This window comes from Mus caroli, chromosome 2 (genome assembly GCF_900094665.2).
Source record: "Mus caroli chromosome 2, CAROLI_EIJ_v1.1, whole genome shotgun sequence".
In the NCBI taxonomy this organism is placed as follows: Eukaryota; Metazoa; Chordata; class Mammalia; order Rodentia; family Muridae; genus Mus; species Mus caroli.
This window is the reverse complement of record NC_034571.1, coordinates 81,306,077-81,320,644: the sequence shown is the minus strand read 5'-3', so window position 1 is coordinate 81,320,644 and position 14,568 is coordinate 81,306,077. Positions and strand designations below refer to the sequence as shown.

Genomic DNA, 14,568 nt, shown 5'->3' with positions numbered 1-14,568 from the left:
CTTTTGCTGAACTCTGGCTAGCAGGATCAACTCACCTGTTCTGGCCCAAACTCTCTAAGTTGACTGGTTCAAACTGTCTTCTTTAGGCTTCTGACTAAATTGCTCTGTTTGGCATCAAACTACCTCTGGTAATCTGTTTTACTCTTCTGGCTCCTGATTTTCTTCTTTGGTCTGTTTCAATCTGTGTCTGGCTTATTCTATTTCCAAGCTATGTCTGTATACTTGTCCCAGTAAAACTGCCTTCCCCCTCTCCCTTTTTCTCTTTCTCATTACCTTTGCTTCTTTACATCACCTCTTTCAGATCTGTTTTCATTAGAGTTGCACAGATCCCATATCTGACTCCTTATGTCAAATTATTCTCTGATTTATCACTTTGTTTGCCCCTCAACTAGAGTCACATTCTTTCTACAAACTATCTTTGCCTTTGTTGTTTGGGATTAAAAGTTTGTAGTAAGGGAGTGTTTGTATTCCAGCTAGAGGAATTGAAGATGTATCATTACAGCTTGGTCACATAGACCTAGAAAACCTTTGGATGTCTTCTCTTGCCATCGTAGCCACACTGCTAGAATAAAATTCCTCAACAATATTTTACAAATTATGTGTCTTCGTGTGTTTCATACTGGTTGTTTTAACACTTTCAAAAACTATAAAGGAATACTTCAATGTAAACAAAGATTATATTTTCACTATCAATTGTTATGATCTTATAAACTAGAATTTCCCCTTTTTAGCATTCATGGGGAGGTGCCATAAATATTATACTTAAACACAATTTTCAGCGAATAATTTAGCATCTTTACTAATGGAACTTAATATTAAAAATCAAATAAACAGTGTTTTTTGAAAAAAATCTAGACTTTTTTTTATCTGTATGCTTATAAGTAGGAAAATCAGGGTAGAGATTTTACAGTTCTCTAGCTACTGATATTCTCATATTGCTACAAATTTATCTGAATATCCTGTCATTAGCAGGTACCAAGACATACAATTACATGGCAGATGTCAACTTCACATTTGTTACTGAATTTATCCTTTTGGGACTGACTGATCGTGATGAACTTAAGGTGTTTCTCTTTATATTGTTCCTTTTGATCTATGTCATTTCCTTGGTGGGGAATCTGGGAATGTTTATGTTAATCCACATAACTCCTAAACTCCACACACCAATGTACCACTTCCTTCGTTCTCTGTCATTTGTTGATGCCTGTTATTCATCAGTATTTGCACCCACATTGCTACTGAACTTCTTTGTTGAAAGAGAGACCATCTCATTTTCTGCATGCATCCTGCAATATTTTTTATTTGCATCACTCCTTACCACAGAGGGCTTTCTGCTGGCTGCAATGGCTTTTGACCGTTATGTGGCCATTGTAAACCCTCTAACTTACACAGTGGTTATGACAAAATTAATATGTGTTCTGCTAGTGTTGGGATCATGCTTAGGAGGTACTATCACATCATTAACACATACAATTGGCTTAATAAAATTGTCCTTCTGTGGGCCTAATGTCATCAGCCACTTCTTCTGTGACCTTCCTCCCCTGCTGAAGCTTTCCTGTTCTGACACCTCCATGAATGAACTGCTGCTTTTGGTGTTCTCTGGAGTCATTGCCATAACTACACTTTTGACTGTGGTTCTCTCTTATATCTTCATTGTTGCTGCTATTCTGAGGATTCGTTCAGCAGCAGGCAGACACAAAGCCTTCTCTACCTGTGCATCCCATCTGACAGCTGTTACTTTATTTTATGGTTCTATCAGTTTCAGTTATATTCAACCAAGCTCTCAGTACTCCTTAGAACAAGAGAAGGTGGTATCTGTATTCTATACACTGGTTATTCCCATGTTGAATCCATTGATTTACAGTTTAAGGAACAAAGAAGTAAAAGATGCTGTGAAAAGAGTTATAGAGATCAAACATTCTCTGCATTAAAATATCACAGTGTGTTTCTGAGAATATGACTTAGGACACTGATTCATGTAATCAAATGAAGTTTCAGCCCACAGGAACTATGGGTTTTGTTTAGTTTGAGTACTAAGTCTTATAATGATAAAAATGTGCATCCAAAGATAATGTTCCCTGATTACAAATACTGTGTTGTATTTCCAAATTAAAGCTTATACTAAAATCTCTACAAAAATTACTGAAACATTAGTAACATGTCTTATGTGAAGTGAAATTATATATAAACATATAGAGACAACTATTTATTTATACATGCCAAAAAGATCAGAATAATTAATTTCACAAAATGAAAATGCCTCTCTTGTTTTGATCGGTATAAACAAATTATTCCTCAAAACAAAAATATCTGGAACTGGCATATTCAGTAAATGGATTAGTATGAATTTCTTTCTTGGTGTGAAGACACCTAATAGAATAGATTTATTTTAGGTCCATTTTCAGAAATTGATGCACTGAATCTGAGAAGAATTCTATAAATCTTTTTTGTTGTAGAAGCTCAGATATATTCTATTCAAATGATTTTGGACAGCTATACAATTTTGATATCTCTAATCATGATTTTAAAAAAAATCTAACGAGTTTGTGATAGCTACTCCAGATGGTCAATTTGATTACATCTGGAATGAACTACAATCCAGAAATAGAAGATATACCCCTTATGTAGATCTTGAGGCTGGAAGACAGGCTTCTGACCTGTATCTTGACATGAAGATCTTGAGGCATAGTGACCATGAAAATTTTAGGTTCAGGCAAAGTATCCCATGACTTTAGTTGCAGGAGACAGAAAAGCAGATCTCTGAGTTCAAAGTCAACCTGGGACGAAGAAAGTTTTAGATCTAGGTATATTGGTACACACCTTTAACCAGAGCAACACCTTCTGCTGGAGACCTACATAAGGACATTGGAAGAAAGAAGATTCAATCTTCTACTGCTTGCACTTATTACCAGCACATCTGTTGGAACCTACTTCTACAGAAAACTTGCTTAAACAACTAACCTAGTGGGAATGAGGAACTACTAGATTCTTGGACTTCCCATTCACAGATGCCCATTTTGGATTAGTTAGACTACAGACTGTAAGCCATTACAATAAATTTCCTTAATATATAGAGACATTCTTCTGTAGGACAGGTGAGCTTGGAAATAAATACTAGCTGTACTGGCTGGTTTTGTGTGTCAACTTGACAAAAGCTGGGGTTATCATAGAGAAAGGAGCCTCCCTCAAGAAAATGCCTCCATGAGATCCAGCTGTAAGGCATTTTCTCAATTAGTAATCAAGGGTGGGAGGGCCCACTGTGGGTGGTGCCATCCCTGAGCTGGTAATCTTGGGTCCTATAAGAAAGCAAGCTGAGCAAGTCAGGGAAAGCAAGCCAGTAAGTAAAATCCTACTATGGACTCTGTATCAGCTCCTGCTTCCTGATCTGCCTGAGTTTCAGTCCTGACTTTCCTTAGTGATGAACAGCAATTTGGAAGTGTAAGCTGAGTAAACCCTTTCCTTTCCAGCTTGCTTCATGGTCATAATGATTTGTGCAGGAATAGAAACCCTGATTAAGACATTAGCCCAATGTATTTCAGATCCCATAGAGATCTTCCTGTCTTAGCTTTCCTACTTCCTATTTTGTTATTAATCTCATGAAAAAATCACCCATGACTTGTTTTTGGTAAAGACAATTGAGACATATGCTTTATAGAATATTAGCTGTGGGTTTAAAGAGTGAGAACACTTCTTATTTAAATACATATGTAAGACATTTTGAAACATTACTGTTTACTGTTTCTCTCAAGATACCATTTAAGGTAAAGTCCATGACCAGAAAACTCTCCACCAGTAGATACAAACTAGATGATAAAAACTCTAAGAAACTATACGAGTGGCAATAATTTTACTTGATGTTATTTCTGTTACACAATGGTGATAAGACAGAAATGGAAATTGCTATGTCTCACTCTCCTCTTCAAAATATAAGATCCACTAGTGTTTCTGTTCACAAGTTTGTTTTCTGTTAGTGTTTGAAGCCCAAGGAATGTGTTACAATACTAAGCAAAGATTTGTGTTGGTTCTGTTGCTAGGTTATTCGGAAATAATATGTTCTGCGTTCTTTGTTATATCATTATTCATTACAAAGCTCAGGAAATAGAATGCCTTTGGGATGCTATGAAGTTCTTGAGAACATTTTAAGTCCCTGAAAAAGCAAAGACAAACTTTTAGTATTGAGTACATTACAGTTTTTGAATCAGAAGTTTACTCAAGGAATGGTTCCATTTGCACCAAGGCAAATGTATAACAGAGAAAAGATCTGAATTTGTCTCACAATACTATATTAATGATCTCACTCATATATCTATTTCAAGGGCTCTGTGACTGATTCTTTATATGTGAGGATAGATTTCAATTTCAACCCTGCTACTTGAAACCTGTGTCATTTGCTGAATTCATGCATCATTTTAAAAATAAGAACTTTTTGTGTTGTTTTAGTATTTGAAGTACACATAGAGAAGCCATTGATAGTCACTAAGTTCTTAAATAGGTTGAGATGTTGAATTGTTTTTTTCTTTTACTTGTAAGCTAAATTCACTTATTTGATTATACCATATTCAACTCTATAATTTAGATACAATTTTAAGAGTAAAGATTATGTGTTGAGATTTTAATCTGGTGGACTTGCCAAAATGCAAAAGGAAGACAACTTATAAATTTGTACTTCTTTGCTTTAAGTCCATTTTTATCTCTTTTCTACATAAACATCAAATATGTTTTGTTTCTACAAACACACACATATATACACACACATGCATGCACTCACACACATGCACACACACACATACACACAAAAACCAACGTGTTAAGCTAAGCCAAATGGGCATTAAGGCCACTTTACATAATTAAATAACAATTACTGTTTGAAAATAAAGTTACTGTTATAATTCCAATTCATTGCCATATAGATATGATTATCTATTTTAATCATTTAATCCTCTTCAACTGTGACACTTTGTCTGAGGTTTAATCATAATATAAGTGACAATTCTAACATAGTATTTAACATGGTATTACAAAATGATATCTAGTTATCTTCTGCCCAGAAAGGCTAAGATTTAATGTGTCACTTATGAAACATGCCTTCTGCTCCCATAGAAATTGGTGAAGGCAGCAGGATTCACCTCGTTTTGATTTATATTTTTGCATCATTTTTTGTAGTTTTGGGGTTCTAAATAAGCAAGATAATAAAATATATCAATAAGCTGAACTGAAACCTTTTTTTTTTTTTTTTTTTTGAAATAACTGGGACCCACTGTACTAAAAACAGCACCTGCATTGTAAATCCTGCAGGATAATTAGTGAGAGATACTTGAGTCAATTTTAAGACCTATACAGTATTAATCTATATATCTTGCTAGGGGATCAATATGTTGTAATGTCATTTAGAATAAGTCATACTTACATATTCATTTGAATCTTCAAATTGTACATAATAATCAAAGCAATAATCTATACCATGATTATAGAAGTGTAAACAATCCAAACCAACCAAAGAATGAAAACCCAACAAAATTAAAAATTCTTTCTGATAATAAACAGCTAATAATTATTTTATATTTCTTTTTATTCATGAGGTATATAGGAAGAAAAAATTAAAAGTTTCATAGAACCACTGAGCTAATCATTAGAAATGCATTTGTAAAAATAAAGAAGTGAAGACCATCATACTCTAAAAATGTGGTTGCACAATGAAAATAAATTAAGTTTGTAAAAAATTGTGTTAAAGTTTTAAGTAGCTGATTTATTTTAAGTCTTTATTTTGATATGAAACATGAAAGTTCCTAGACACTAGAGTCCTGAGTCTGTGAGTAAGAATGATTGCTGAGGTTCTGAGTGCGAGATGTATGGCTTTGATACAGTTAAAAGTCCAATGTGTGTTTAAAATCTTTCCTTGTTTATTTATATATACTGCTTTAAAAGTACCTTCAATACCCAAAAACCACCTAACAAAAACCCAGTATTAGATATGAAAGGCTCTCTTTTGAGTTGTTGACCAGAGTTTTCTAAAGGATACCCCAAACATTCATTCTATTGCTGTTGCCCTTGGCAATAGCCCAGAAGGGAAAGGTAACTCACTATTGCTAAAAACCCAATAAACAATATAAAGAGTGCCCAGAGAGCCCTGAAGTATTACTGAACTGACTGCCTCCTAAGGAATGACTTCATGATATCAAAAGCACTATGCATGACATACAAAATGTATTAACAGTCTCACTTAACTAGGATATCTATAAATCACATTAACAACAAGCATGATATGGTGACCTTATGAATCCAGTAATGGTCCACAAAACTTGGCAGTAACCAACATCTCTATAATTTGACTCTCTTCAGTTGGAGAGATACCATGCTTGGTACTGGCAACCTAAACATTCAGTTGTGGTAAGATCATGGTTATTGGAAGAGAACATATAACCACTACTTTACTAAGCCAACATAATTTCTAGCAACAATTTATATAAAAGATGATTGTGATCTTTAGCCCTCATCAAGGAAACGTCTCTTTGAAGGTAGACTGCTACAGAAAACCACAGCCAATCAATATGCAGAGTTATGGAGCCAAGTCCCAGTGGATACATCTATAAAACATCTATAAAAATTTTCATACCTAAGGTTAAAGGAACATTGTGTAAGTGTGGACAGAAAGATTGTAAAACCAGAGGATCAGAAAGTTTGCTGGAAGTCAGGCAGTGGTGGCTCACACCTTTGATCCCTTGGGAGGCAGAGGCAGGTGGATTTCTGAGTTCAAGGCCAGCCTGGTCTACAGAGTGAGTTCCTGGACAGCCAGGACTACACAGAGAAACCCTGTCTCAAAAAAACAAAACAAAACCAAAACCAAAACAAAACAAAAAAACAAAACAAAACAAAACAACAACAACAACAACAACAACAACAACAACAAAACCAAACCAAAAAAAAAAAAGAAAATTTGCTGGGAGATTTTGTTTCCTGGGAATTTCAGATGCTGCACCCATAAAAATCTCACCAATATGACTGTGTAAACATGAAATGAAAAAGGACAATATTAATAAACATGCTAAACTGGTTGGAGAAAAGCCAATGAGCCCACAACTCTAGACAAAGGATTATTAGCAACTGAGAAAAGCAGGAGAGGGAAATGATGTCTTCACCCTTTGAAGAGCACATCGATGAGTTTTCCAGTACCAAGTAGTCATTCCTGAAAATATAGATACAAATAGTATTATACGGCTCAGCAGATGATACTTGGAAATATGTATATATGTATGTATATATGTATTATGAAACAACAACAGATGGAAAAGTAACAATAAATCTGAAATAAGACCCATCCATGAATACCCAGAATATTGCAAGCATCAAGTAAATAAACACTTTTCCAAGGAAAATACTGCATAACCTATTCCTCGGAAACAATAATTATTTAAGCAAAACTGACAACATTATGCAGCTTATGTTTTAATAATTGTAGATATTGAATTTATTATTCTAAGTTTACTGTAATTTTTGTATGCTGTTGTCTAATTTTTTCATTTTTGTTAGATTTCTAATGACTTATATAAGTGACTTTATTATGCATATTACCCTTCATTTAATACAATTTAGAATTCCATTTAAGCCTACATTGATCTTTTTTCTATTTTTTAAATCCATTCAACTATTGTACCTATGAAGCACTCCAATGTGGCAAAAATGATGATTAAGAAATATATAAAAACCTGCTTGTCAATTCTTCTGGATAAGCCAAACTGTTCTAAGCAGCCTACTATTTTCTTTGGACCTCTGTTCTCCTACCACCTCTCTGCCCACCTCATCAGACCTGCAGACCCTGAAATATACAGGTTATCTTTTCTTCCCCAACCCATCTTGCCTGCTTGATGAGCCCCCTAGGAGAAGTCAAGATGTCCTAGGCAGCCTGCTATCCCATAGAGACCTCCATTCTCTTGTCACCTCTCCTCTACCTTCATAAGACTCCTGAACCACACAGGAGAGCCTCCCTTCTCCCACTCCCAACTTCACTGCTTTCTGAGTCTTCTAGACCAAGGCAAGCTGCTCTGAGCAACCTGATATCCCACAGGGACCTCCATTCTCCAACCACCTCTCTGTCCACCTTCATCAGACCTGTTGCTCCAGAACCATAAAGGCCTGCCATACCTGCTACAAACATCCAAGTACCAAAGTCATCTAAATGACTAAACATCTTTGAAAGAACACAATCAACAAAAGCAAGAGCAATATGACACCTTCAGTGCACAGGTACCAGACTACAGCATGTTCTGGATATACTAACACAACTGAGGAAAAAAAAAAAGACCTTGAATCCAATGTTATAAAGATGATACAGGACTTTAAAGAAGAAAAAAATAATGCCTTAAAGATATACAGGGAAATACAATTAAGAAGGTGAAGAAAATAAATAAAATTGTCTAAGACCTGAAAGTGGAAATAGAAGGAATAAAGAAAACACAAATTAAGAGAATCCTAGAGACGAAAACCCTAGAGAAAAGAACAGGAACAACAGATATAAGCATCACCAATAGTATATAGGAGAGGAAAGAGAATTTTAGGTGTAGAATATACAATGAAATAAACTGATTCATCAGTAAAAGAAACTGATAAACCTAAAATATTCCTGACAAAAACATCCATGAATGGGGCTTTAGGATCGGGTGTGGGAAGGGACAGAAGAAATGGCCAGATGGCCATGAGAATGAATGAAAATCGGCAACTGACTGGGGTGGGAGGTGGCAGGAGCATCTCCAGGAACAGACAGAGACCTAGAATAAGGAAGGCACTGCCAAATCAGTGATTTTAGCTGTGACTATGGTATATGGTACTGGGGATATGGAACCTGAAGAGGCAACAAACTAAAGCCAGGCAGGCATCCCAGGGGAGCATTAGGGACACCAATCCTCCCACAAAAGTTTTGACCCAAAATTTATACTTTCTAAAAGAAAAGTAGGGATGGAAGATGGAGCAGAACTGAAGGGATAGCCAATTGATAACTCTCCTAACATGAGACCCTATCCCACGGGGCAAGCACCAATCCCTGGCCCTATTAATGGTACTCTGTTACACTTGCAAATAGGAGTCTAGCATGGCTGACTTCTGAGCAGCTCTACCCAGCAGCTGACTCAGACAGATGTAGATACCCACAGTTAAACAGCAGAGGGAACTTGGAAGAATAGGAAGAAGGATTTGAGGCCACTGAGGGGATAGGAACTCCACAAGAAGACATACAGAATCAACGAACTTGGACCCTTGGGGCTTTCAGAGACTGAACCACCAACCAAAGAACGTACACAGAGTGGACCAATGCCTCCCGCACATATGTAGCAGATGTACAGCTTGGTCTCCATGTGGATCCAGAGCAACTGGAATGACGGTTATCCATAAAGCTGTTGGCTGCATGTGGGATATGTTTTAGCTAAGCTCCCTTGTCTGGCTGCAGTGGGAGTGGATGTGCCTAGCCTCACAGAGACTTGAAGGGATGCACCTAGCCTTGGAAAAACTTAAAGTACTAGGGTGGGAGAATACCCTGGGACCCTCACTTGCTCAGAGGAGAAGGGGAGTGGGGAGTGGGAAGGATTGTGGGAGAGGGGGACTAGGAGGAGGGCAATGAGTGGGATATAAAGTGAATTTTTTTTTTAAAAAAAAGAAATATATACAAGTGACCCAATTGGCTATATTAACAAAAATCACATAGTATATATGAAGATGAACATAACTACAGATATACATTTCAAATTAATTTCCAAGTCTTTTTGCATTTTCACATATATATCCATAGTTATTACAAATACCATTATAGTTTTAGAAAGGATTGTCAATAGAAGTGATATATATTAAAATCATGAATAGCACATGTAAAACAAGTAAATAAATCATAATGTTAAAATGGAAAATAATTTTTCTTGTTTAGAAAGAAAATAAATTTTCTTTCCATTATAGTACTTCATTTAGGAAATACACCAAGGTCCTTAACTTCCTTAGGACTACCTGTAGCATTTATAATGAATCCCAGTGTTTACAGTGCCCTGGGGATCCCACCCCCCAAAGGCAAAAAGCCAAATATAAACTCAACAGTAAGGAAATTTAGACACAGGCCAAGTCTGATTCTTCACACCAGGTAGGTGTCCTGCTTGGATATTGCAACACAGCATTTATAAATATAAATTGCTTTCCCAGGTCTTCAAACTGAACAATGGCCCCAAGTAGTTATATAATGTGGTGCAAAGTGACACGAGTCTTGTCATTCTGACCATGCAATTCAGGAAACAGATTCAGACAATGCCACAGTCAGTGTTAACTTCTGTGGCATATTGGAAGTTTATTCTACATTTCCTTAGCGGTTTTTAGTGGTATAATCTTTATTGTTTGTAAGTTGAAAAGAGAATTTAGTTGAAGATATCTTTTCAAAGAAGGAGGGTTCCTATAAACTACTTTTTCTTAATTTGAATAAAGCAACCATACATTAAAATTCAGCTTCGTTATATCAGCTAAGTATTAGACTCAGATACTCATTTGTTGAAATATAACTTTAAGCAAAAGAAAAGAGATGACATAGTACCAGACAAAATAGCAATTATGTAATTATGAAATTACTGAAATTGAAGAAAACCAGAAAATATCACAAATTTAGTTTTCTTAAATTAAAACTCAACAAGTACAACAAGAACACCATTAAACCAAAAATTATTTTTAAATAAATTAATCCAAAATGTGATTGTGATGTTACTTATCACAAATTTAGTTTGGATTTATTTTCAATCATTTTTACCCTTGTATCAGCAATGAATTTCTGGGCACCCTATGTTACATGTGACAGTTTTTCAGGATGCTTCCAGGTAAAATCCACAACTTCCCCTTATTTGTACAGAAAGCTACTTGGTTATAAAAGATATGGAATGCTTTGGTAGAAAATAATCCCTCTTTTGAGACTTGTGTTTTCAGCGAAGTACAGAAAGTCAATACTAATTTGCAATATTTTACTAGTTATTTAATAGCTAGAGAGAAATGTCAGCCTCTACTTTATCATTCTTTACTAAACATGTCTTCCTCAGAATGATTTAGGTACACTGGTTGTGAAATTTCATATTTACGGTTTTTTAGCTAAAATGAAGTGTTCCATCAAAAGTATGTGAAATATTCTCTGAATTTGTCTTATTAAAACTCTTGTAGCCCAGAGCATATTATATTCATACAATTATTTCTTTAAGAATATTTTGTGAACATTCATTTCTCACATAATTTCACAAAATGATATAAAACAACAAACTAAAATTATATATTTGAGGTAATATTTTAAAATAAAGAGTTTAATATTCAATCTTTTGTGAATTAATCAAGTAAGTCATAACAATACACATTCCTGATTAAAGTGGATTTGTACCAATGATTTTAGAGATCAAAGGACAAAAAAATCAAAACTATGAAAAACTCATCTGATGTATGCTAATCCACACTAAAACAGCAAACACTGTAGCTAATTAGAGCCTTTATGTTAAGTGCTGTTCACTACATGAAAGGCTAATTTTGTTGAGCACTGGAGCAAGATATAAACTTCATGAAAATTCCTTTTCATTTTAGAATGTAGATTCCCTGAGCATCATTTTCTTTTATTATATGCTATAAATTAAATCACATGTTTTCTATGTGTCTGTATATGTTTATAAAAACATACATGTGCTTACAATATACTTAATGCATTTATATTATGTTTTATCTTTAGCTTACCTAAATATGCATGAAACAGAATGTTTAGATGATTTTTATATTTAAAATTTTATATTTTATAAATTAAAAGGAAAGAAATACAATTCTATTCAAAAAATATATCTTAGTTATTTTTCTATTGCTGTGAGGAGACACCTGTCCAAGAGAACATGTTTTTTTTTTTCTTTTTTATAAATTACATCCAGATCACATCTCTCTTCCCTCCAAACCCTCCCAAATTGGTAAATGTTAAGAAAATCTTTGTTTGCTTGCTTGTTTTATTCTTCACAGTAAATGTTCACTACTGGAAGGTGAAGTTCTTCCATTCTGCTAATTTAAAATATTCTGTTACCAAGACCCACTGACTGAACTGGACCAGGAAAAAGAAAATAAAGATTTGATTATTACTGTGTCTAACAGAGTGTTGAAGTTTCTGCAAGAATTTTCCTTCATATAGCACATAATCCTAATTTTAATTCCTTGATGAGAGCCAAGAAAAAAAAAGTTTTTAAAAAATAACTTTTCACACTTGGCTAATTTAAATATAATTCAGATTATTTCTATTTAATGATGAAAACTGCAGACTTAAAAGATGCTAATAGAGTGATTTCATGTCTACAAACTGTAATCTCTGGCATTTCTGTTTTTCCTCTGATTCCTTACAGATCTCCTATAAAGGAATCACATTAATGGCTGACAGAAATCTGACTGTGATAACTGAGTTTATCCTCCTGGGTCTGACCGAGGACCCTGTACTGAATACCATACTCTCCATGCTGTGTCTCTTCATTTATGTCGTTACTGTAGCAGGCAATTTGTGGATTATTGTGATAATTTTAGCTACTGACCAGCTTCATTCCCCCAAGTACTTTTTTCTGAGTCACTTGGCTTTCTTGGATTTCTGCTATTCGTCAGTCTTTCTTCCCAAAATGCTGATAAACTACTTAGTAGGACAAAACAGCATCTCCTACCACGGCTGCCTTCTACAGTATTCCTTTGTCAACATGTTCCTGACTGCAGAGTGCTTCCTCTTGGCTGCAATGGCCTATGATCGGTATCTTGCCATCTGCAGTCCCCTTTACTACAGATGTCTTATGACTCCCACATTTTGCATCTACCTTGTGTCAGCCTCTTACTTGCTAGGATGTGCCAACTCACTTACCCACTTGAGGAGCCTTCTCAATTTGACTTTCTGTGGGCCCAATGTCATTGATCATTATTTCTGTGACATTCCATTGCTTTTTCAGCTCTCCTGCTCTGATACTCATGACAGTGAGGTTTTATTCATTGTTCTTTCTGGTGCTACATCCATAACTACTTTCCTGATAGTAGTTAGTTCCTATCTGGGAATTCTTATCACTGTCCTGAAAATACATTCTGCCAGGGGAAGTTATAAGGCTTTATCCACTTGTGCGTCCCACCTAACTGTAGTAACTCTCTTCTATGGAACAGTGATATCAACTTACCTGGGAACCAGCTCAAGCTTTCCACAGGATACAGAAAAAATCTTATCTGTGTTTTACACACTTTTGCTGCCAGTACTGAATCTTTTTATATACAGTGTGAGAAATAAAGAGGCCAAAGAAGCCATGAGAAAAATGATTAAGAGGAAAATATTTGCTCAGTAAAAAAAATAGCTTAGGTGTTACATTTGTGTTTGTTTATTTATTTATTTATTTATTTATTTATTTATTTATTTATTTTGAGACAGTGTTTTTTTGTGTAATCCTGGATGTCCTGGAACTCTTTCTGTAGACCAGGCTGGCCTCGAACTCAGAAATTCGCTTGCCTCTGCCTTTCAAGTGTTGGGATTAAGGCGTGTGCCACCACGCCCAGCAAAAACATTTATTAATTCTATAGACTACATGGTTAAATACCTGCAGTGTTTCAAGTAGTGGCAATTAATATATTTTTAAAGGTCTTTATGTTCAAACACACATTCATGTGAGAATTGTAATTTTAATGTTATTAACATTAATTATTCATTATAATTTTCATTATTCCATAAATATGTGACATATATGCATTTACATATTATATATAATATGAGGGTATTATATATAATATTATATGATTATCATTTCCCAATACAACAAGAATCATTGTTTCCTAGCTAGATCCCTCACTTTGGAAGTTCTTTTGAGGGCAGATTCAAGTCGCTCCAAAAATTACATTAAGGTTACTGATAGAACATACATGAGCACTTAAATATGTCAAAAGAATATTGATGGAATAGAAAGCAAAGTTTATTCATATTCATTGGGATCACATAAAGGATCCACTTTCTCAATAATCAAAGACACAATTATATACACCTGTATATTTAGTTTAACAGTAGAAGGGGAGACAGGATAAAATTGTATGAAAAACCAATGAGTTTTAGTGAAAAAACTAAAAGTAGACAGGAAGCACACAGAGTGTCTGCTTCATGCTATAGCAAGTGAGCCTTTCTGTCTTGTTCTCTAACAGTAAAACCCCACATGGGAAGAATCATGGTATTTTCTCTCCTTCCTGGTGTGAAGATGCCAAAAAAGAGTGTATTATCGCCATCTTTGTTTTCACAGACTTCTGAGTTATGTACAGATAAGGGCACTCTGACAGGTTTTTGTGTTTTGTTTTGATTTTTTTTGTTGTTGTTGTTGTTTGCCTTGCAGAATCTCATAATTCTTTTCCTAACTAATATCATGTTACTCATAACTGCTTTTTATTTTTGTAATTCTCAAATTATGATTCTGAAAAATATAATGCCCTTTAAAATAGATTGTTTCCATTTTCTGTCATTGGCTATTTTAAAATAGGATTGTCATAATTCTTTGAAAAAGAGAGGGGAAAAGGAGAAGAAAAATCTCATAAATATTCATAATTATG

General features: G+C 34.8%; 2 protein-coding genes across 2 annotated transcripts; both read left to right on the top strand.

Annotated features, from left to right (window-relative positions):
• Positions 1-992: 992 nt before the first annotated feature.
• LOC110290213 (olfactory receptor 1052-like) lies at positions 993-1,931 on the top strand. The gene has a single exon (XM_021156706.1). It carries the CDS (start codon positions 993-995, stop codon positions 1,929-1,931), a length of 939 nt encoding a protein of 312 aa, XP_021012365.1.
• A 10,458-nt stretch (positions 1,932-12,389) lies between these two features.
• LOC110308612 (olfactory receptor 1052-like) lies at positions 12,390-13,328 on the top strand. Its single transcript, XM_021181041.1, has one exon. The coding sequence runs from the start codon at positions 12,390-12,392 to the stop codon at positions 13,326-13,328; it is 939 nt and encodes a 312-aa protein (XP_021036700.1).
• Positions 13,329-14,568: the final 1,240 nt, after the last annotated feature.

What these genes read in the sequence shown, in the direction of transcription:
- LOC110290213 (XM_021156706.1), top strand. Translation starts at nt 993, where the DNA reads ATGGCAGATGTCAACTTCACATTTGTTACTGAATTTATCCTTTTGGGA.
- LOC110308612 (XM_021181041.1), top strand. Translation starts at nt 12,390, where the DNA reads ATGGCTGACAGAAATCTGACTGTGATAACTGAGTTTATCCTCCTGGGT.